The sequence below is a fragment of the Chelon labrosus genome, assembly GCF_963514085.1.
Source record: "Chelon labrosus genome assembly, chromosome: 2".
Taxonomy (NCBI): Eukaryota; Metazoa; Chordata; class Actinopteri; order Mugiliformes; family Mugilidae; genus Chelon; species Chelon labrosus.
This window is the reverse complement of record NC_140338.1, coordinates 18848422-18871826: the sequence shown is the minus strand read 5'-3', so window position 1 is coordinate 18871826 and position 23405 is coordinate 18848422. Positions and strand designations below refer to the sequence as shown.

Here is a 23405-nt window from a genome sequence, read left to right as displayed (position 1 = left end):
CGTCGGATCCCGCCTCAGCGGAGGATGCATGTCCTCTTCATGAACTCGACGGCGAACGCGGGCGCTAATATCAGACCGTATAGGCCCATACAGTCATCACATGGTGTCAGAGGGGTCGGTGCACAAACACATGTGGGCACTGAGATCAAGTGGAGGCTGTATGAAAACAATTCAGTTTGGGAGCACATTACTTCAGTCCTCAGACCCACTATACATGTGTGAGCATTTAATAATGTTAAATATCTGACTGTGCATCTAAATATAATGAGATCAGATGACCATTTAATGCTGGATGTTGGACAGTTGTCTGAGTGTGTGCTTCAGTTCTGTGTTTTGATCCTGAGCTGGTGGAGCTGAGACTTTTATTTAAGTTATGTGTCATCATTTTGGCTTTAATTAAAAAAAATGATGATACAATTATAGAAGAAGAAAAAAAAAATCCAATCTGTTATTTAATTGTTCAGCTTCTGTGTTTTATTTGGTGTTCTGCGGTGGTGAAGCAGTAGCTGGGTCAAGCTCAAATAAAACGGATCAAATAGTTTCTGAACATTTCTCAGAATGTATTTATGCCATCAGATTAAAACGCCACGCCTATTCTCCGTAAAACCATCTGTATTAAAAACTGTCCAAATGTTGCTCTGCCTTCGACTTGCATCAGCACATGTATGTATGTATGGTTTCGGCTCATCCTCTCCCTCCATTCCCACATTTCGTCCAGTTGCCGTTCAATGTCCAGTAGCTCATGGCTAAAGCTGCCCTGTGGCTGATCCTGGCGATGCGTTCGGGGAACTGCTCCGGAGGCGCGTGGGGATGAAATGGATGGAGCCCATGGCTAGACCGACGCACCAGCTCCCACGTCCCGGCATGTCAAGCTGCAGCAAGTCTCCCCCCAACTCTGGAGAAGGTAGATGTCAGGATTCAGCATGTGATGAACACTGTGTCCAAGATGATCTGAATTTCGCCTTTAAATGCAAATGCGCTGCAAAAATAGTAACAGTTTACAGGGGTTTGAGTGAGTAAGCAATTATTTTCTCATTTTAAATGAAGGTGCAAAATGACATATTTCCAAACAATTACTAAAATGCCTTCATTGCTAATGTTAATGCTAAACACAACATGTGAAAAGTGCGTTTCATCAGCTGCAGGCTCTAACTCCATGGCATGGGTGAAGATGTTTAAAAAGCCTGGAGGAGGCCTGAAGAAATCCTACCAGCCTGGGAGCATGCTGTCTCTGGCGCTCACCAAGGGCCTGCTGAATGAACCCGGGCAGAACAGCTGCTTCCTGAACAGCGCCGTTCAGGTGAGAACCATTTTCGTCTTGAAATATGGATTCATTCCAAATTACTGAAGAAACACTTAACTATTGTTGTTCCACAAACATCATCACACGGTTGTCTAATCCTTCAACAAACTAACAAGCTGTAAACATTTCCACATTTCCGTCCGACTCATTAATCCTGAAAAGTTATTTTTAACCAAGTGTCAAATCAGAACGTTTTTGGAAATGGCAAAATTGCTTCAAGTGAAGATGACAAGTCTCCTGTGGTAGCTCTCCTCGCTGCGTGCATTTGATCATTTTATTCTTTGTCGTCATTATCAGACAGAATCTGGCCGGTACGAGCCATTTCTCCATTTTTCTCTCATGGGCGTCATAGGCAACGCTGTTCGTTTCTTCTCTTTCTTCTTCTTCAAGGTTTTACTTTGTTTCTGGCTCACTGCTTGAACTTCTTCTACTCTGATCATCGCGGCCATGCATAATGCGGATTGTACCGCCACCTTCTTATGCAGCCTAGTTCGGTTTGCTCCAAAACCGATCAGGGAGATTATTTCAACAGCTGGAAAATTTGGAGACGTCGCTGGTGACTTTGGTGCAAGTGGCTACATTTGCATGGACAATATTTCTTCAGTCCAGCTGAAATCTTTCAGATTGGAGATTCCGGCTTGAACCGTTTACGTGAATGCTAAATGAAAACATTAATCGGAATATAATATTTTTTACTGTAGGAAAGTGGTGCTGCTCGCTGCAGACGGTCAGATCTGCGGAAAATGTAACCGAAGAAGAAGAAGAAGAAGACGTTCCCAGCTTTATTTTAACTTGAGTTCATTCAAGTGAAGAAGAAGACCAAGACAAATTGAGATGACCCCAAGGTTTTAATGCTGAACTGAAAAATCCTGTCTATTTGATCCAGATCCTCAGCCATTATCCATTTTCTTTTTTATTTCGGTAAGTCGGTGTGTGAGGAGTCCCCCGGTGACCTCGACACTGACGCTCCACTAATAACTGGAATAAAAATGGCTTGCCTTACCACCTCGGTTGGAACAGTAAATCTGAAGTGTTGACTGAGGCTGTTCGTTGGGTTTGGCAGCACTAGCAACCTTTGTACATCACAAGAAATCATTTCATCCAGTGTTTATATTCCCGTTAATATAAACAGGACACAGAGCTTGTGACATCCTTGAACAAAACATCTCAGCTGCAGTTTTTTTTAATGCTGTTGTTAAACCTTCACAGGTGCTTTGGCAGCTGGACATTTTCAGGAGAAGTCTGAGGCAGCTCTCAGGTCACTTCTGTCTCGGCGATGCCTGCATCTTCTGTGCTTTAAAGGTACGGCGTGCGGATGTGCAGTTTCTTTGCTCTAAAGACGCTGATCAGTTATCGCAAATGAGCTAACGTTAATTCGTCTCTTTCAGAGTATCTTCAGCCAGTTCCAGCAGAGCAGAGAGCGCGTGCTCCCCTCCGACAGCCTGAGGAACGCCCTCGCTGAAACTTTTAAGGATGAGCAGCGCTTCCAGCTCGGCCTGATGGATGACGCCGCTGAGTGCTTTGTACGTTGACACCGTGCCTTTGGCTTTTAATCAAAAATAATATTCGGCGAACCTCTCCATAGTAGCTGTGAAGTGAATAATGCTATTTATCCTCCTGCGCTGCGACACCGAAGAAACAGGGGGCCGCTGTTAAAACGTGGCTCTGGCTCTGTGTCAAGGCGCGTTTTTCTCTTTTGCTTAAGCTGCTGTCGATTTTTATTTTATAATTGAACTAACAGTGGTGGACGCAATTACTTAAGACTGACTTTAGATCTTACATCCCCCCCACAGCAAATTTTTATTCTATTCTAATGCTGCTGGCTGTTTTGATGCAGCATCCAAACCTCAGAGAGGTGTTTCACGCACATGTCACACCGAGGTTTAGTCAAGCAGAATTTGGGAGATTTAAACCGATAATCCTTCAATTTATGTGTGTGAAACCGTGTGGCTCTGTGTCTGTCTGCATGTCTGTTTCTTTTTTTTCTATTAGGAAAACATCCTGGAGCGGATTCATCTTCACATCGTTTCAGACACGGCAACTGACGCTTGCTCCTCTAAATCCTGCATTACCCATCAGAAGTTTGCAATGATGCTTTACGAGCAGGTAGCTAATAATTATAATAGTACTAATGATAATACTGCCTTTAACTAAGATGTAAATATGAAAAAGGACACTGTAAAATAACGCACAGCTTCTCGTTCCTCAGTTCGTGTGCCGCTGCTGTGGTGCCTCTTCAGACCCACACCCATTCACAGAGTTTGTACATTATGTCTCCACCACTGCTTTATGGTGAGTACTTGACCGGCTGCCACGGCTTTAAAAGTGGGATACGGAAATCAGGCCAGAGGGCTAATCCTGATTGAAATGTCAAAGCATTAAACAAGAAATTGTTAGATTGTGGTTAATTTCCTGTTTTTTTACGGCCATAGCTCGAGTCTCTTAAATACGTGGAGTACTTCTGCTTCTGCTTATTTTGCATGATCTTCAAATTCACCCAGAGAAGGTCCACGTAGGTGTCTTTTTTGTTGTGATGAAGTGCTTTGCATAAAGATCATGTGTTCAGTGTGTGAGAGTTGAATTAAGTGTCTTTCAACTCTAAAAAAAGGGAAAGTTTTCATTCTCTTGGATATTAAATGAAGAATGGTGTACTGTATGTTCAGGATTTGACACCTGAAGATTGTTTTTTCAAAGCTTCTGTGGGCTCATATAGAATCCTGACTTATTTATTTCGACACCTTTCATGTGCAGCAGTTAATGACCAGAGGGATTATGCTTTCAGGATGTCTGTTAATACGTTTTTTGTGAACGCAATACTTTAGGAATGTCTTGACAGAATTTCTTCACATCTGGCAGAAATGTTCACTCGTACTGACGGATGAACTGATTAGGTTTTAGTGGACAAAGGTTAATGGACGCTGACACCGGACACCCATGCTTGTGTGTCCAATGTCCACCTTGAAAGAATTTGTTAAAAATTTGGCAAAAAACTGTCATTTGAAGTTTTTTTTTGTTTTTTTTACCTCACAAAAAAATAAAATCTGAAAGATAGGCAAATTAGTCTTGTTTGGTTTCTGTCCCCTTTCCAAGTAGCTTCTTCAGTCCTAAATAACTGGTGGGAAGTTTTTGTTGGGAACATCTGTGGCTGGTGCACACTTGAAAGTCACTTGACTAGATAAATAGATAATTCTTTGTTGTCCTTTTAAGGAAATGTGTTGTCCGTACGGAGCAATGTGAGGCTGTGAGGAAAACATATATGCAGAAAACATTCATATACACATTTAGACTCATTTGAAACATTATATTATACACCTATATACCCCTATGTACAGTTAACGGGGTATTTTGTTTAGTGCCTCTATGGCAGAGGGGACAAAACACCTGCTGTAACGTGCCCATTTCCAGCCCAGGGATCTGTATCTGCAACCAGAGCAGTGTGAAGAATGGGTAGAGGCGGCACCTGGGGTCATGTGTTACGGTGCGTGCTCTGGCGCGTGTGACGCCTTTGTTGTTGAGGTCTGAAATGTTGTTGGGTGTGAGGAGGCCAGTAATTTTGGAGACCTCGTGTGTGTACTGCGTATGAGTTTGTTCCTATTGGATGCAGTTAACATGGAGAAGAAACAAGGGGAACAGTAGAGGAGAATGGGTTGAATTGTACTTTTGTAGAGCAGCAAGAGAAAGCGCTTTGCGTTAGCGATGGGCAGTGAACCTTTGTTGGCAGCGTTTGTGGCGTGCTGCACAAAGTTCAGCTTAGCCGTAATGACCAGATACTTAGCTGTAATTGGAGAAAATTAGATTTGATCACCTTTTCTTGTCCCAATGAATGGTCCTTTAAACAGTGATGTAAATGTGTTTGGATGTTTCTAATTGAAGTCGTACAGTAATTAGTAGTGGTGTTGAACTCAGTCGTAATATAAGGAGAGGATTTTTTAAAATGTTTTTCATAGCCCAATTTACAAAAACAAGAGGAAAAGTGTGTTGTATTGGTTTGTACTGCATCGCCTGGGTGCGCCTTATAAAGTGACCCAGTTTAAGAGATTTCCTTATTAATTACTTGGGACACAGTTTTTATCTGTTATTATCAATGTTGTTGTGTTGGAAACATTTGCAGGCCGTAAATGTCGGTGCAAATATCTTCTTAGATTGATTTATCATTAATACACTCTCTGTCTTTATACACAGCCAACAGGTTGACCGCACGCTGGGGAAGAATGAACGCCTGAGGTCGGACATGTTCGGAGAACTGCTGCAGGCGGCAAACAACACAGGTGACCTCCGGAGCTGCCCGGTATGTTTCCTATTAGTTGTCTTTTTTTTTTGTTCTTAAACATGGCGTTAATGAATTAGACAGCGACAGACCGTGGCGGCTCAGTTCAGCAAATGTTTACTCAGTTTAGTCCCTCCGTTTGTCTGAATGCAGATTTTGCTATTAACGAACAACTCATGAGTTCAGTTTAACAGTTTTGCCTGTTGCAGTAAAATGGACAGAAAAAAAAAAAATTATTCTTGCAAACAGTGCAGAGTACACTCTGTGCTTTCCGCTGTGACACTGCACTTGAAGCGGCCGGAAGGAGACGGTGCCAGACTAGTGTTAGGATATAAATAGCGGTGAGGGCTTATCCACTGTGTTTCTCTCATCTGTATTTGCTACCGCTGTCTCCCTTTTCAGTCTGCATCAGTTTGGTAAAGCTGAGTGCTCTGCTCCCTTCCCCTTCTTCTTCTTCTTCTTCTCATTCTTCTGCTTCCCTTTCCAAAGAAATTTCAATCTGCTGTATTGTCTCAATGATGAACGCTTTCTGGCTCTTTTCTGCTTTGGCAGTATTCCTGACATTTTCAAGCCTCACAAGTTTTATTTCACTTGAATTTATTTATTTATATCAGAGACAGAAAGATGAAGCCACGACCTTCTGCTTTGGCATTTTCTTTTTGCAAATGTATTTATTGCTAAAAAGAAAACGATCAAACCCACTTTTATCTTTTCAGTGGTGAGACTCTGTCAGTGAGAGTTATATAAGTGGAGGAGCTGGCCGCGGACAAAACTGAGAAACAAATGACACCTTCCAGCAACGTGCTGAAGTTTTGTTTTATGTCTTGCTCACACTGGTTTGTGTCCTCTTGATTTTACACCTGTATTATTAGGACAAACTGTTGCTTGTTGGAAATGGAAGTTAGCAGCTCATTGGAAAGTATTTTCTACCACAGGACGTCTTAATAGTGCACGTAAAACAGATTTTGCATCCTGGTGACACTGGCCAGGTGCTACCGTCTCGATTCCAGTATTTTTGCTCATTTCTTGTAAGTGTAATTATGTTTTCCTAAGGTTGCTTATTTAGACCTGTTGTGTATATTGCAGTTTGTCCACTGATATTATTATTACTGACCTCTGCATGTTTTTCTTGATATTTTTCAGAGTGACTGTGGTCAGAGCATCAAGATCCGCCGTGTCCTCATGAACTGTCCCGAGATCGTGACTATTGGTTTTGTATGGGATGCTGAGCAGTCTGATCTCACGGACGATGTCATTAGGTCCCTCGGCCCTCGTTTGAACCTTTGTGGGGTAAGAGCTGTCTGAGCAGAAGACAAATGGGAACATATTGTTTGCTTCCAGTTGTGTTAAAAGCAGTCACAATTACACAGATCGCCGTTTTCAACAATTTCATTTTGTCTGGTTATGATATACGAGAAATGAAGATCAGTGCGCTGTAATCTTCAAACTGGCAACACGCACAAAAATCATTCTCGTGGGATTTAGCATCTGGCAGACAGTAACGCCCGGCGATCAAACTCAAAACAGTTTGCTCTCTTTCAGCTTTTCAACCGTGTCACTGATGAAAATGCCAAACGGAGCGAGCTGCATCTGGTGGGGATGATCTGTTTTGCGAGTAAACATTACTCGGCTTTTGCCTATCACACCAAATCTTCAAAATGGATGTTTTTTGATGATGCTACTGTAAAGGAGGTCAGGACGGCTGCCAATAATCCGCTTTGGCCCATTTTAAAAGTCTGCTACCTATCACACTTTTCTCTTTTTCCCCCCCAGATCGGATCCAAATGGAAAGACGTTGCCTCTAAATGTATCAGGGGACATTTCCAGCCGCTTCTTTTGTTTTACACCAACCCTGAGGGAAGTCCAGTGTCTAATGAAGATGCGCCGAGACAGACCACCATGTGCCCCCGGTACAAAGCCCAAGTAAATGGTGATGGTAAGAGAGTCCTCCGGTTATTATTGTGAATCTGTAGCACTCTTTGAACCCTCTGAGTATTTAATTAGATGCAGAGGCTTCAAAACTTTTTACCATTACATCAACTACTATGGCGTAATGTACAGATGGATTCACAGATGTGATGGTTAGAACTGTTATGAAGATACAATGATCGGGCATAACATTATGACCACCTTCCTAATATTGTGTAGGTCTCCCTTGTGCCTCCAAAACAGTTGTGACTCATCAGAGAATGGACATCGGCCTTCTGAGGGTGTCCTGTGGTGTCTGGTAACAGAACGTTGTTAGTGGGGGCCTATGGGTTGAGGGGAGGGGACTCTGTGGATCATCCCACAGATACTTGATCAGTTTGGGATCTAGTGAATTTGGAGGCCAGGTCAACACCTTGTGCTGTTCTTCATGTTTTTTGAGTTGTTGTGTCAGGCTGCATCCTGCTGGGGATGGCTGCTGCCATCAAGGAGTGTCATTGATATAGGGTGGGGGTGCCTGGTCTGGTCTAGGTGGATGGTACATTTCTAAGTGACATCCAGATGAATGCCAGGTCCCAGCACAACATTGAATTGTCACAAGATGGTCAGTGTTATTTATTTCTCCGTGTGCACCGAAGTACAGTCAGAAGTATGATCGTAGTAAGTATGTGAATAACTAAATAGACAGTATTTTGTGCAAGAGGTGCAACAGTGTGTAGTGCAAGTTGTGCAAAAATGGTAATATGAGTGCGAAGTAGTAACAGAGTGAACTAACTGCAGAACTGTTCATCTGTCACGCGGAGGTGAGCTGCTGTTCAGCGTTATTACAAACGGCAGGAAGGATTTCCTGAACTGTTCTTTACGAGAGTGAAGCTGAATGAGTCTGAGATAGAACTTCATTAATGCCGAGCAAATGACAGCTAACAGATCAAAAATTACAATGCACTTTTTATAAAAAGTAAGAAATTGCAAATAAGCAAAAATATTTATTAAATATTTGTTCAAGCTGAAAACTGCAAGATCCAGATTTTACATACTTTTAGCAGAAGTGGAGAATAGTACACTATAGATAGCACTACTTATGAACAAGTTACAGTGGTACTGCAGACTGATGTGGTAAATAATGTTGAAAATATATTGCAAATGTTGAGACGAAAATAAATATAGAAAACTTTATAGCCATGCTGAGAAAATGAAGCAACATCACAAGCAACATCACTGCCCGACTGTGGTAGTTATTAAATAAGCTCAGTCTTAGATGTACACAGTGTATTTTGAATATGAATCTCAATTTCAGTTTAATTTCAGTTTAATTTTATTTACATAGCATCGATAACAATAGCAGTTGTCTCAAGATGCTTTCCAGAACCCAGTCTGAAATCAAGCACTAAGGCGTCGGTGGCAAGGTAAAACAAAAACCAGCAGTAGCTAACAGTTTGCCAGACTGTACTAGATATGTCCTGTATGCTCAGTAGAAAACCCCACATCTCTGGTCAGAAGGAGAAACACACCCATCATGAAAAATCTGAACACCAGCTAGTTTTTGGATGTGCGGAAATATCACAACATCTACCTTTTCCAAAAAGGGATGAAAGACGGAGGTTGTATTTGCACGCTCACAGTCTGCAAACTGTGGACGTATCCTGATGCATGTGATGCAGGAATATTGGTGGAATATTTATTTTTCATTAGCCACGTAAGCAGTTTTATAGGAATATGTCTGACACACAGGGATCAGAGCATGGATCACTTTGTGTACTAATGTCATTTCCAAAAATCCCTTTCTCATGGTTCAAACAGTCTTACCCTAACAGTCTTTGTGAAAGTATCATCAAGTGAAATACTAAATCAGTTCCCACGGCGATAATTTCACTCAAATCACATTTTGCTGTTACGGTTTGCATTGGGATTGTGTTGTTAAACCGCAGACCGAAAGATTGTCCTGCCCCTGTGTGCGCTGGCTTGAACTTGACATGTGGATGATGCCTCTGTTGCACGCAGATTACCACCCACGCCTCCCACCCTAATCCCTGCCGCTGTGGCCGAACGCACTCATGCTCCTGCTGCACGGCTCTCACTCCTCCCCTGGACGTTTTCCGATGTTTGCCTCCATTAATTTATCAGCTTGCTGTTTTGGCAATAGAGTCTCGCCGGTCTAGATGGATTGTTTTGCTTTAATGTGGTGCCCAGATACTTTGGCATGGGACGGGATTCTTGTTTTTATGACAATGAGCGTAAGTAATGCAGTCAAATAAGGCTCGGTTTTTCTTTTTTGAAACGATGCAAGTATCATGTGCATTATTTATTCTTATCTCTTTTGTTGAATTACACTTTGATGTTTAATGAAGTAGTATTAATTGGGTCTGCAGCACATAGTTGTGGGATGTGTGTGTGTGTGTGTGTGTGTGCAACTTGAGGCAACGTGATGAAGTGTGCATTAGTTAATTACTTGGCAGATGTGTAAGACGCACTTTGTCAAAATCTAGTATCCTTTTTCAGTTGAGCTACTTAAATGTCCGCGTCAGGCTACGTGAACAAACTGGAAATCCATAGTACTACAGCTTAGTCACTGTTGTTGCTCACCGCTGTTGTAACATCCAGCCGCCATGCAGACGCACGCAGCGTTATGACATTTTAGAGAGCGTTTCCTTCACCTGTTTCTGAACTATTGCACTGCTACATTGCCTTTTATTATATATATAGATCTTAATACTCAAATACAGAGGAGATTCTTGAAGTCTGCTACCAGCTTAATAGAAACAAAACAGCAAAGGGTGAAAATTGCACTGGAAAGTGACTTGACCTGCAAATGACTTGAGATGTGACGAGGAAGATGCTCGTCAGAAGGCAGATGTTCGCTGTTTCACATGTGACTTGCCTGCTACAGAGGCAAGGGAAAACACACCACAGGGTTGGCGGACGTGGTCGCAGTGGTGTGTGTTTTACACGAGGGTTAATGATGCAGCATCTGTTCCTTGTGCATATTTTCTATTTTCAAATTTGTCTCGTGCATCGTTTGCAAGAAGATGCAAAGGGAGAATGCTGCATCGCAACAGCTACAAAAAGTCAAAAATGATTTAGATGGGTGGCCAACCCTCTGTCGCTAGTTTAAATTTACTTTCCCAAAGTCACTGGTCATGTGGTACGATGTCTTTTTGCAGAGTCTAAAGCAGTTATTCACTGATGTCTCATGCTAGAGTAAATCCCTGGTAAAAAGGGAGAACTATCACATTTCTGCATTGTATTATAGATGAACTCCCTCATCTCCCATTTGATATTTTTCCCCCTCAGTGAAACATCCACTTGGCAGTCCTAATAAAGTCCAGGAACCTTTTATGGAAAAATTTCAGAGACCAGGTGAAACATCTAAAAAGGACAGAGGGCATCGGCGAACTGACACATCTCAGCACAAAGGTAGAGCCTCTCTCACGTTGTACTGTAGTTATTTTGAGATGATTAACACGATACAAATGATACAAAGCAAAGCCATACAAGCACAACTTAGAATATGTTTCCTTTCCTTAGACATGGCACATGCAAGATCCTCATCGCCACCAGAAAACGGGCCACGGCCTCCTGCGGAAAAATCAAAAACCTATCCACGTACTGAGAAGTCATCAAGCAGAGGATCTCAGGAGCCACAAGGACAGTCCTTCGGTACACAGACTGGTGGACATGCCCGGAGGACCAACACTTCCCCAGGTCGCTATGATCAGGACAGCTGCCACGAACAAGGTGGCAGCGGAGGAAGCCGCAATAAGTCCAAATCCACTTGGAGACCCATCCGGGAGGTCTTGAACGTGGACACTGTGTTGAACGAACTGGAGCAGCGCCGTCAGCAGCAACAGGACGCCCCGCGGTGCTCCAAGCCTTCGTCCCAGGAGCGAGCGCACGCTGAGCCGAGCCGAGACCGCGAGCGGGAGTACGTACGAACTAGAGAAGACCGGAAACAGAAGTGCTTAATGACGATTTACGAGGACGAACAGCGGCACGAGACCGAGAGCCACAGCTCTGTGGAGTCTGAGAGCAAGGCCAGCCAGCAGAGGGGCGGCAGGCTCAAGGGTGGCCCCAAGACTCTGCTGCGCAGTGACACCTGGACCATTCAAAGGACAGAGTCTGGTTATGAGAGCAGTGATAGGCTCAGCAGCGGCTCCACCAATCCTGACTCGCCTGGGGTCGATGGCTTCGCTGTTAAAGACCAGAGAACGACACCAGAGGCTCCGTTGCAGAGGTAAGAGAAAAACTGTCAATGGACTCCTGCACAAAGATAAATGGGAGGTCAGACAGTTGAGTGACAATTTTGTCTGCTTCACGCCACCTTGGTAAAACACAGTAGACTTATTTATTAGCTGGGTTAGTATTTTCTCACTAGTTCAGACTTAACAACAGAGCATAGTAACACAAAGATCCCTCGTTAGTTAGCAAATTAAATGAAACATTAGTACATACAGGCGTGTTTGTGCAGCCATGCTTTTCATCTCTGCCTTCCATCAGTTGGCTATTCTGAGATTCAGCATGTTTGATGATGCTGCAGTACATGCATCACTCAGAAAGACATTTGATTTCCTTGGAAACTAGGATTAAACTGGTCTGAATACGACACACTGCTTGGTCCCATGGCATTACCTCTAAAATGCTGTGTACTACATATAACATCAGTGCGTCAGGAACACACACACACACGCACACACTACAGAAACATTAAAACTATGTGGTCTATGTTGTGTAACAAAGCTAAATCCTTCCCTATTTGACAGTGCTGGCATTTGTCTTAGGTGGCCACAGCGACCGTCCTAAACTGTACAGCTAGATTGTGCAACAAGATTATGCTAGTCTATCGCATGTGCAATATGGGTCAAAGTTTGGTCTCAGTCTGTCAGACTGACAATGTCAGTGTGAGGTCTGTCACACAATATTTATAGAAACATGTCTATGAGAGTGCAGGTGCACCATCTTCATCTTTTGACGTTAGCGGAAACACGCTACAACCAAGCGGACCGATCACAGCTCTTGCAGTCTGCGTCGCTGCATAGTCCTGGGGAGGTGCACGTCAGTTGCGGTGCTAGAGTGTGCGCAGGGTCTATTTGACGCAGAAGTCTAAACCTAGCCCTATTGCTATGACTTTTTTCATGCATGGATATTTCAAATTTATATATTTTTTTCTCAGCTGTGAAAACACCAGACAGCAAGAACACATTTTTAACAATGCGCTTAACAAGCAATTTGTACTTAAGTGACTGGCTGCTATCTTTGATTATCTGGTTCCCCTCAATGTGTCCACACTTTATTCACATATAGTCATGTTGTATTCTGATTGGTTGATATTTTTTTTGAGACAAATTTGTTCTGCAAATTGACCGTCAGCTGCCTCCCAGTGAAATCTCTGGCCACTAACTTACCATAGGCAGCTCATAGTTGCAGTTGTATTAAAATGCCCTCAGTTCATCTCTTGATGATCAACATTAGAGGAGTTTTTGGCGAATAATCTGAGGTTAGAGTCTTACTCTTATAGGTGTTTATGAACTTTACATGTAAAGGGAACGAGTACCAGGGTCTAATTTGTATGTCCATTGTTGTCATGACCTCTAGAGTACACATGATGCACAACAGAAAACTAATGTGTACTACAACTTTAACAGACATCCTAGAATAATTGTGCTTTAATTAAAGGCTTACTATTGCCAAACTTTCAGTGACTGCATATAAAATCCCAGTATTAAAATGAAACATTTATGCGTGTGTTTAACTTTTTTTAAAATACTTTTCAGCTATTAAACTGAAAACGTGCTTCATTTTCAGCCAGCTGCATCAAAAGGGAGGCGATGCAACATCAAGTGTAATGTCCTCACCTTCACACAACGGTAAGTTCTGAGATTTAAAGAGCTTCCTCGGATTTCTCTGGTACAGCAAAGGCTTAGCTGACCCAGGATGTGGATTACCCACAAAGAAATATCTGTTTGTAACTTATTTGTAACTCTATTTGTCATTTTTTGGGCTGTATTATATTTCATAAACTCATGGTTTGCTTTATGTAGCAGTGTGACATGTGTGTAGTAATGTAATGTGACAATTAAAAGAGAGGATTAAGGTCATAATAGAACATGTCACGGTTTACAATCTTACAATAATTCTAGGAAAAAAAAATACAGGGAAGAAAACGTATGTAGTCTTATAGTAGATGTGATACAGCCGGGATTTGTCAAGATTTACACATTAGGGTTTTTCAGCAACTTCTGTTTAGTGAAAAACGTGTCTTTCATTCATGTGCCCCACAGAAGGTAACTTCACGTGCCTGCCACAAGAGGTAGACATGTGCCTCTTTCTGTCGTTCTTTCTTTCTTTCGTTCTTTCTTTCTTTCTTTCTTGTTCTTAAAACAAGCCGCACGTTCTGCATCTGAAAATGAAAACGTTAAAGTAATTGAAGATTAATTTCAGGGTTGATTTCTGAGCTTGGATCGTCTTATTTAACCTCTTCACCCAGTCGGCCCTGCGCGGGCATTAATCTGATGGTAATCCCACAAAGCTCATTCAGATGGCACAGCTGGACATGGCTGCTGACATTGTCATACATATCTTTCTGTACTTCGAGTGTGCTGCTCTTGATATTTTATCGGGGGCTACGCTCATCTAGAGCCAGTGTTTCCAACACCAACAGCTAAAGCTTTTATCCTTGCATGGACCTCTCCAGGGCAACAGCAAAGAAAAAAATAACACATCTATTTTTAAAGGGAAGGAATTCAGCGGCACGCTGCCTCTCGCTGTGCCGGTGCACAGAGTGAGCACGCCGACTGTTTCATCCAGCTGTGGGAAAGTCTGAGAGGGAGATTTACTCTCTGCTGCTGCCACCTTGTGTCCTTAGAGGACATCAGCTTCTTAGTCAGACATAATGAAGATAATCTGGTCTCTTTCAAACTTTGTCTTATACTTTTGATTAATTTGTGCATTTGAGAATTGTGACATTTAAGTCCTGATCTCAGGATATATTTATATGTAAATATGTATGCAATAAATTTAGTTAACACCACCGACTTCAGTACAGGAGGTCCATTTCGCTGTGTGGTGATTATAGGTTTGAAAGTGGTGAAAAGAGCAGAAGAGTTCATTTCCTGAAAGTTGACTGCTATTTACCATTTGTATTTTTTAAATATTCTCAATATATGTATTTATAAATTTAATGACAATATTATATTTTAATTGTTTCTTTGTCTTTCTTTCTTTCTTTCTTTCTTTCACTATACCATTTTATTCCAATTTTTTTATATAGGTAAACATCAACCCAGACCTCAGGGAAAGAACCACGACCAAGTTTCTCATTCACATCTGAAGTGCAGTCCCGGTTCAAGGTAACGTTCCTTTTTGTGAATTACCTAAATTAATCGTTTCAATATGTACAATTAAAGCCCCGTTCTGGTTTATGTCGACTCGCCGTCTGACGTAATCCACTCTGCCTACTCATCTGCACGCACCGGTTTGTTTGCATGCGTGAGCTCGACTCACCTCCATTGTGCCGCCCTCTGAGGAAACTTGAAAAGCTAATAGCAGTAGCTAATTACCAAGCGAAATATTATCAGGGTGAGTCATTCGGTTTGATAGCTGAACGTAATTATCCACACTGCCGTAACCAGACAAGCAGCTGAATGAAATGGAAGACGATGCAAAAAGCATGGAGGCAGGAAGGCGGCAGAACAGTTTAGGAAAGACAGCGTACCTTTGGATACTGGTGGTGGTCCTGCACTCACGGCTCTCCACAGGGAAACTTTTGCTGGACAGACCAAGACCAGCTGATTCCCAACCCGGAAATAAACATGTGCTCATAACTATTAAAATATATATATATATATTTTTTTTATTATTATTTCTGGAAATGTGCCGGATGGCTGACTAGAACAAACACTTAGCTGTCCATATGGTAAGAATACATGAAATGCTACGTGAAAGTAAGCAATTAACACAAGCATCTGGTTATATTCTCCTTCTCCCTTTGGACTGAGATTGCAATGGTAGCCGAGAAAAAAAAAAAGCATAATTATGTAACATATCCAAAAATAAAACCATGTGAGAGCAGTATTAAGCAGGGTGATTAGGCCAGCTTCCCTGGATGTAACTCTTAGATGCTTGAAAAGTTGCAGGAAGCTTGCACTGGTTGTGTGATGCCTCAGTTCTGTGAATCTCTACAACTGATACGAGACAAAAGAGCCACAGTACCTAACTGGAAGTAGACTGAAATAAATGAAATGACCCTTTAGGAAGGTTTTGTAGATATGAATGGCCATAATGTTTAAAATATAAGCTTTCATCATTCTCTGTCTTTTGTTTTTGTAGACGGAAATCTAAGTACACGTCCACCACCTCCAGAAAAGCAGTGTCTTCAGAAAGGAGCTCCGCTGGTTCAGATAACAGGCAGAGTGAGCAGCAGGAGCTAACAAACTGCAGAGGGCACAGTGGAGAAAGTACAGCCCTGAGGCACATCACAAAAACCAGCAGCTCAGAATGGAACAGCTCCGATGATCTCGCTCTGTCCGAGCCCGAGGACAGAGAAAGCACTTACCTCTCCAGTAACAGCGAGGCCGTCGCCTCTGACTCCCAGTGTCCTCTTATCACCCTGCCATACCACCCATCCAGCAACGTGACCGCAGAACCTCTCCAGCTGAACAGCCAGCGTCAGTTCGGTACAACAGGGTCGCCTCACCTTCGGCCCAACCAGCGGGTTTCTCCTCACCAGGGCGAAACGAGCTACACTGTGTTTCGTCCCAGGATGCTTCAAGAACAGTTTCCATTGAGCCCTCGGCTTCCGTCCACATCCTACGTCAGTCCTCACAGGAAGCCTGACATGTCGGGCCTCCGCACCTTCTCAGATGCAAGCTCCAAGTCGGGCTCCGACCCGGAGAGGAGCACACCGTCGTCGTGTGAAGGTGAGGAAAGACTATCCGGGTGCAGAGTGGAGCAGGCGGTGCCGCCTCAAGAGGTTTCTCTGACAACATACTTTAATGTGGATAACTGTATGACGGAGACGTACCGTCTCAAGTACCACAACCAGAGGCCTCTTGTCCTCTCCGCCACGGTGCCACGGACAGCAGTTTCAAGTGAGCGGAGAGATAACAGCCACACACTCCCCGGTGACACACACTCACAAGACGTGCCAAAACCCAGACCTGAAACAAGTAAGCCTCCGTAGAAACGTTTTGTGGAAAGGACTAAATGACAATAGCCAGTTGTTTTTTTCGCTGTCAATGTCCGCGCAGGCTGGTGTCATAAAATGTATTTTTAACCGGATTGTTGTCTTCGTTTTTCTTCGCAGGCCATAATAGCAATAAACCCACTGCAAAATGGAACCCAGTGACAGCCAAAGGACTGGATGAGCGTGGTTTTTTATGAGTGTTACTCGGTAAGTTTTGTTTACACGGACGGACAGTATTAACTGGATGCCAAAGAGTTTACAGCATGGAAATATGTTCAGAAGGTTGGACGTCTCCAAACTGAGCGGAATTTATTTATGCAAGCTTGTCACATAAGTAAACCCTATTTCTAAATGCTGTTATGCATTGTTTGACGGATTATCAACTATCACCTATATCTTCCATTGTTCCACAGTGTGGCTGCGGGAGGATTTAGTTTTAACCGAAATCAGTTTGCACAGATCGGTTTTAAGTTTTTATAATTCTTTTTATCACCTTATGTCAACTTTAAAAAAATATATATATATATAAATGTAAATTTTTTTTGTGCAATAGTGCTGCAGAACTGAAGATATAGAAATATATTTACAGTTAGGCATGAAGGATTATGATGAGCCACAGACGATGCTGCGGTCTGTACAGATTTTATACAAACTTGAATGAATGGAGTGCGAGGGCAAATCACAGCATGTTGGAAATATATTATCAAGGTACTTTGTCAGATTATAATGATGTCATTTTATTAACACTATACAAATAAAGGTTTGCCTCATCAGTTGTAGGTTTGTCCAATTCCACCTGTCAAAGTAGTAAGTTTGGAAATGATCCTCATCAATACCTGGGCAGCTTACTGACTTTATGCACACTGGCGGCTCCAGTATGCCGCCAGAGAATACACACAGCAACAATTAATCATGTTTAGTTACTGATTTGTTTAGTTACTGATTTATCAGTTGTTTTACAACATTTACGTGTTAATGAATGACCGCGGGCTGCTCCGTATCATTTACTGTAAGAAAAAAAAAAAAAGAAAAGCAAATATTTTGCCATTTTTTTTCATTGCGCGCCACTCGGTTTATCACAGTGTGATTTCTCATGACTGCGTTCACACTTTCTGGCAGTCCACACAATGTTGTCACTCAGCCGTAGGTGGGGCAGCCCTCGGGCTATTATGTGGGTCACGACACGCGATCATGCAATCTTGTGGATTCTACCTATTGTACTGGTTCTGGTTTTTTCTTCTTGTACTTTACAGTGATGTCAAAATGTATTTTTTCCAGTCTTCCTCTTAAAGTAGGCAGGTTTAAACAGGTCTGTATATGCAGGTATTTTCACAATGATGCCAATGTAATTGATATATCTCACACATTATTTACTGACCGTACAAGTCAGCTCACGAGAATTCATGTTTATACAAAATAATGTTCTGAAACCTGCATGTGGCCTTTACGATGTCATACTAGCTGTGTGTACAGCTTTCAGCATGAGCATGAAAATACTGGACTGTGAGTCCAATAAACATTCTACTGGATTTTATTCACTTGTAATAAATTAAATTATCAAATAGCAATTTGTAACCATGATTGATTTAGAAACTTTGAATGTTGTTCTCGTAGTCACTCGTAAATGCATACTACTGGTGATGCACCCAGTTTAAATATGATGTTTGATGGCAACAATGCACTGGAAAAAAAAGACACACTATGCATTCACAAAAAAAAAAAAAAAATAGATATATATACATTTCAGTTTTGTTCTTTGGTCCTATTTCAACTAATGTTTTTTTCCATTCACCAGATTTCAACACTCTCCCTTCTATAAATATATCTCCACGCAGTTTTATCTCTTAACCTTTGTCCAGGTGTTTCCCAACTCCTCTCACTGAGCACTGTTACTCACTGAATGTGCTGTGTTTGTTCTATCTGACACCAAAAGATAGCGTTTAGAGTTTTATGTGTGTGTAATCACACCTAAACACTTAATTAGAGCGTTGGCTTGTCACGGTTTGTTCATTCAAATCGAGAAAAAGCAGGCGTCTGTGCAACAGAGCTGTATTTAATTAAACAGTAATCTCTCAGTGATACGGTACACAGTGACACGCACTAGGCTACTTTTACACAGGCTGTTTGTGATGCGGTGAATATAAATCACTGTTATTTAAAGATATCAGATGTATTCACTGAATATAGATGGAGCTCCAATCCAAGTATATTAACCAGATTATTATAAGTGTTTTCACATGGTTCTTGTGTGTTTGCTGTTGTTTATTTTTCTTCATGATGTAAAAATAGGAAGTCTCACTTCTCTCAAGTTGTATTTCCCATCCTGAATGCTGTGTCTTCAGTTGTATCAACAGTGCCTTGACATTTTCGGTGGAACATTTATTTTTTATTTTTCTTGAGTGAACCCCATTTATTGGACGAGGGAGTGCAATTAAAGTGAACAGAGGATCTTATGAAAAAAAAAAACAACCTTTGCAATGCTAACAGTGACATTTCTGACACCGTGCGCACCATCATGTGTGAGATTACGCAGCAGTTCACCCTGAACATTAAAAATATACGAGATATAAGCAGCAAGTGCATCCCGCCTCCCGGGCTGCGCGCTGAACCTAAACGTACGACAGCTGTGCAGGATTCTTTCCAGCACCTGACTTGAGTTATTGTATGTGTATGAATACATCCTGTGTCTTGCATGCATTACATGCACTGTAGTCTACAGTTAAAGTCTTTATATACTCCAGGGGGCTTGTTTGACAAGAGGCGGTTTTCGCCTGTGTCACGTAACGCCACAGTTGGCATTGCATCCACTGGTATCTTTTATCTTGTACTGAAACATACAGGGACAGAACTTATATTACCGTGCATTGCATCACAAAAATTAGACCTTTACACATTATGTCACTAGTTTTATCTGCTAAGTCGCAGGCTGACGTGGCCTGACATGTATGACCCGTATGCCTCACTCAATCCTGCTGTCATACCTCTGTGTGGATTTGGCCTGGCATTATTGCTGAACCTACGAATTGTTTCGGTGGATGCTTCGTGACTGGTGTAAGAACAGATCAAGTTAAAGAAACGTGTAAAAAAAAAAAAATCTGTCTACACTTTATATTTTTGTAGATAATATATATTTATTTTTATTCATTGTTGAATAAAGTTTAAATTACTGTATCACCCTCAAACTAGTCGCTCTGCGTGTTTTAACCTTCACACGGACCTCCCCAGATTCTGAAAGATTACAATTAGGACAAAGAGAAAACAGATGATAGGCAGTCATGACTTTATTAATGCAAGTATCAAATCTGATGTATTACAAGCAGTGCACTTTTCGCATGTTATGCTGGTGAGTAGTTGTGAAATTTAACGCAATACTGTATGGAAGTAGCCTTCGGTTTTCTAGATTGGTTTAGCCCCTCTTGAAAATCCTCTTTGCGTCAACACCTTCGTAGTTGTAGCTCTGTTGGAGAAAGATGACATGAGATCAGATGTCAAACTTCTGCATAGTTTCTGAATCTGGCTGAATTATTCTGCATTTGGGGTCCTTATCCATTCTGTATTAGGACGTGTATCTGCAGTCAAGTGTTGGCTTTTTAAATGCTCTACTAATTCAGCCTCACCTGTACGAGTTCGTCTCCTTGGATGATTCTGGTTGTTGTCAGCTGCTTTCCGTTGTCCTTTCTGTTGAAAACCCCCTTCATCATGTCTCCCTCCATTGCCCAGGAGCCCTGTGGAGTGAAGAATGACACTGATGACGATAATACTGCTGCATTTGGGGAAGTGTTCAACAGAGGTCCAAAGTCAGGCCTTGCAGATTGACGGCTTTATGCCCCCTGACTATTTGTGTTAGGACTAAGATAACAAATGAGTGAAATCTCTCAGCATAAAGGATTTAGATGCAGAAGAACGAACATGCAATAAAGCACAACTATAGACAAACTTGAGTCTTGTAGAGGTTTAGCAGTTAAGGTGTAATTTTATACATCCCACATGCTGGCACTTTTTTTTTGCTTACGGATAGTTCTGTTCCATCTGCAAGGCTGTACTCGAAGGTGACCCCCAGGGTGAAGTCTATGTCCAGGGTGCGGAAATTACTGCTCTCCTTGACGTGGAACTTGTCTCCAGTCTGTTCGATGGTTATTTTGAGGCTGTCGTGAGCAGCCAGCTTCCTCTTCACCATGTTAACGCCTGCAAACGGACACATTGGATTTGCTCAATGGACACCGAAACAATGACAGGATGTTTGTCAGGACGTAATCACTTTTAATGTCTGTAGTTGTTAAGTAGGTGCAAAAGCCAAATCACAAACATGTTCAGTAGGCCATTGTGTCACCTTCGGTTTTTCATTTGAGACCTTAGCTCCAGTATTTAGCTGGTCAGCTATTAAAGTGTTTAAAGAATTAATGAAGTCCTTATGGCTATTTATTATATGACGACACAAATGTAAAACATCCTTAAAAATCTGATTGAACCGTGTGCATACTTATCACTTTGCTGCTTAAACTGTTTTATTTCAACTCACATGTCTTTGTTAAATGTGACAATAGTGACAGCTGCATTTATCAGTGCTTTATCAGGCCTTAATTATATTATGGTCATCTCTTTGCACAGGGAGAGCACATAATAATATGTAATATTCCTATCAGTGCAGCAGGCTATTCAAGAAAAACAAATAAAAGCCGTGAAACAGATTATTAGGAGTCTGACAACACTCACCCATTTGTTCCATAAATTTCTCATAGTTTTCACTGCGATCGACTTTCCAGGTGCCGTTGAAAGTCATGGTTGCGGTGAGGTTGAGCTGGACCACTCTACAGAAAGGAGTGCCTCACTCAAAGTCTGCTGCTCCTTTTAAAGCACACACCCTCTTATCTCAACATCTATCTGCTGATGTGGCCACTTAAAGCTCATATAGTATTTTTTTCCCAAGGCATTATCCATATTGTTTGCTTTTTTTGAACCGCAGAATAGTTGGCATCCTGTTGAACCAGTACCTCTGTTTACAAAAGGTGTTGGTCAGACTGCAGCATGAGCACATCAACTGAACATACTGACAATACCAGAGGGTGATTTATTTTTACCCATCTCTTCATGCCAAACATTTGCAGATATTTACAACATACAAAATATAGCTACACAATTAATCCTCCTACCCTAAAACACACATGAATACTGTGCAAATGCTCAGTGCTAGTGAGTTGATTTATTAGCAGATAGACAAACTTTTACTGCAAACCAGATAGAAGCAGTGTAATAACTGGACTTAGAGGGTGAGTGGAGTAATTTAGATCATATCTAACAAGGATGACTGTGAGGGAGGCGGGTGATTTTCAAAATAGCATGTACGACCTGAATTGAGGACAGAGCAACAGAATGGGGAGTTGAATTATATCAAAAAGTACAAAGTCAGGGGCCATTGACAGCGATCTGAGTTTGCTAAAACAACCAACCATGACGGTATTCACTGCAAAACTGCAGAGATTATCCACGTAACATTAATATAAGACATTCAACAGAGGTGTATTGGTTGAATTTAACTTGAAACAGCAAATTTTACTGTCCATATTTTTTTTTCTCCTCCTCAAGCTAATATAAAATCCTAATAAAACAGTAAATGTGTTTTTGTTTGACTGTATCTAATTTAATCTGACTAAACATCTTATCACTCAACCAAGCTATCAGTGCCCTAGCAGTGATGAGTCCAGTCCATAAAGATTTTCCAGGGATACCTTTAACCGTAATCTTGCCACGCTGATAATAGGGACCTTTGATATTTGAAGTTAATATTAAACATATTCTAGTTTGTGTTATTTGTTAATGAGTGAGGTTGATCATGCCACACACATCTAAATATGATTACTTTTATAGCAGCTCTGGGTAAACACAGTTTGTTTTTTTGTGGTGGGGTAAGAGTATGCTGTATTAGAGGACTAGTTGGGACGGATGACGTCACAGTTTACTACCTCTGAACTAGCTGTGTCAAAATAAAGTATTTATGTGAAGCGGGCAGAGAAAAAAAAGCAGCGAAAACATGCACAAAAAAGTACTTCACTACATATCCAACCAAGTCTGAACAGGGGATGAATAAAACATGCACAGCATGTCAGAACTCTTTCTTATCTGAGTTTCTCCTCATCCAGTGAGGCACGAGAGACCTTTGCCTGACCTTCTCTTCCACCTCAGTGAATCTGCATCTTATCAGACAAAGGACCTTTCTACTATGACTGCAGTGATGAAATTGACAAGTGAGCTTGAGACATAAATGATTAAACCCCATAGCAGCTAATCTCCAACACAATTATATCCCATGAGGTTTATCCAAGTTGTAGTATCATCTATACCAGCAGATGCAGACTTTTAGTAAATTCTACGTCTAGGAATGTTGTCACACTCAATGAATCTTTCATTTTACACACTTTGATGTTTTCTCTGTAGTATCTGTCCAAGAATTGAAGGGGTTGCTGGGTAAGCAGAAGGTAAGAAGCTGGCTTGTAACCAAGAGGTTACCATCCTGTTCATTAAACTTAGAAGAGTTGCACTACTCCCACATTCTCTACCAACATTCTCAACAAGACTGTGGTTGAACTGAGAATATATTAGTCATCTTTTTTTTTTTTTACGTGTTTTGTTAATTACTTGTAAGGCTCCAGCCTATGTGAGGCCTGAGGTCCACAAACAAAAATCTGCTGATAGTCTGTGGTTTATCGACTAATGCAGCAGTGTCGTTTGGCCAC

General features: G+C 41.6%; 2 protein-coding genes across 2 annotated transcripts; one reads left to right on the top strand and one right to left on the bottom strand.

The window, feature by feature from the left end:
• The first annotated feature begins 492 nt into the window (after positions 1-492).
• On the top strand, positions 493-18450 carry usp53b (ubiquitin specific peptidase 53b). The gene is made up of 15 exons (XM_084561965.1): positions 493-904; positions 1140-1300; positions 2513-2605; positions 2692-2826; positions 3296-3409; positions 3513-3595; positions 5486-5591; positions 6714-6860; positions 7113-7262; positions 7344-7506; positions 10788-11727; positions 13296-13357; positions 14761-14839; positions 15819-16657; positions 16795-18450. Exons 1-15 carry the CDS (start codon positions 811-813, stop codon positions 16869-16871), a joined length of 3243 nt encoding a protein of 1080 aa, XP_084418091.1. The 5' UTR covers positions 493-810; the 3' UTR covers positions 16872-18450.
• Positions 18451-20080: 1630 nt separating this feature from the next.
• Positions 20081-23222, bottom strand: fabp2 (fatty acid binding protein 2, intestinal; the record flags this gene model as incomplete). Its single annotated transcript, XM_084554937.1, has 4 exons — positions 21388-23222; positions 20687-20859; positions 20292-20399; positions 20081-20131 (listed from the first exon to the last, which is right to left on the bottom strand). The coding sequence occupies exons 1-4, from the start codon at positions 21452-21454 to the stop codon at positions 20081-20083; spliced, it is 399 nt and encodes a 132-aa protein (XP_084411063.1). The 5' UTR covers positions 21455-23222.
• Between the last annotated feature and the right edge of the window lie 183 nt (positions 23223-23405).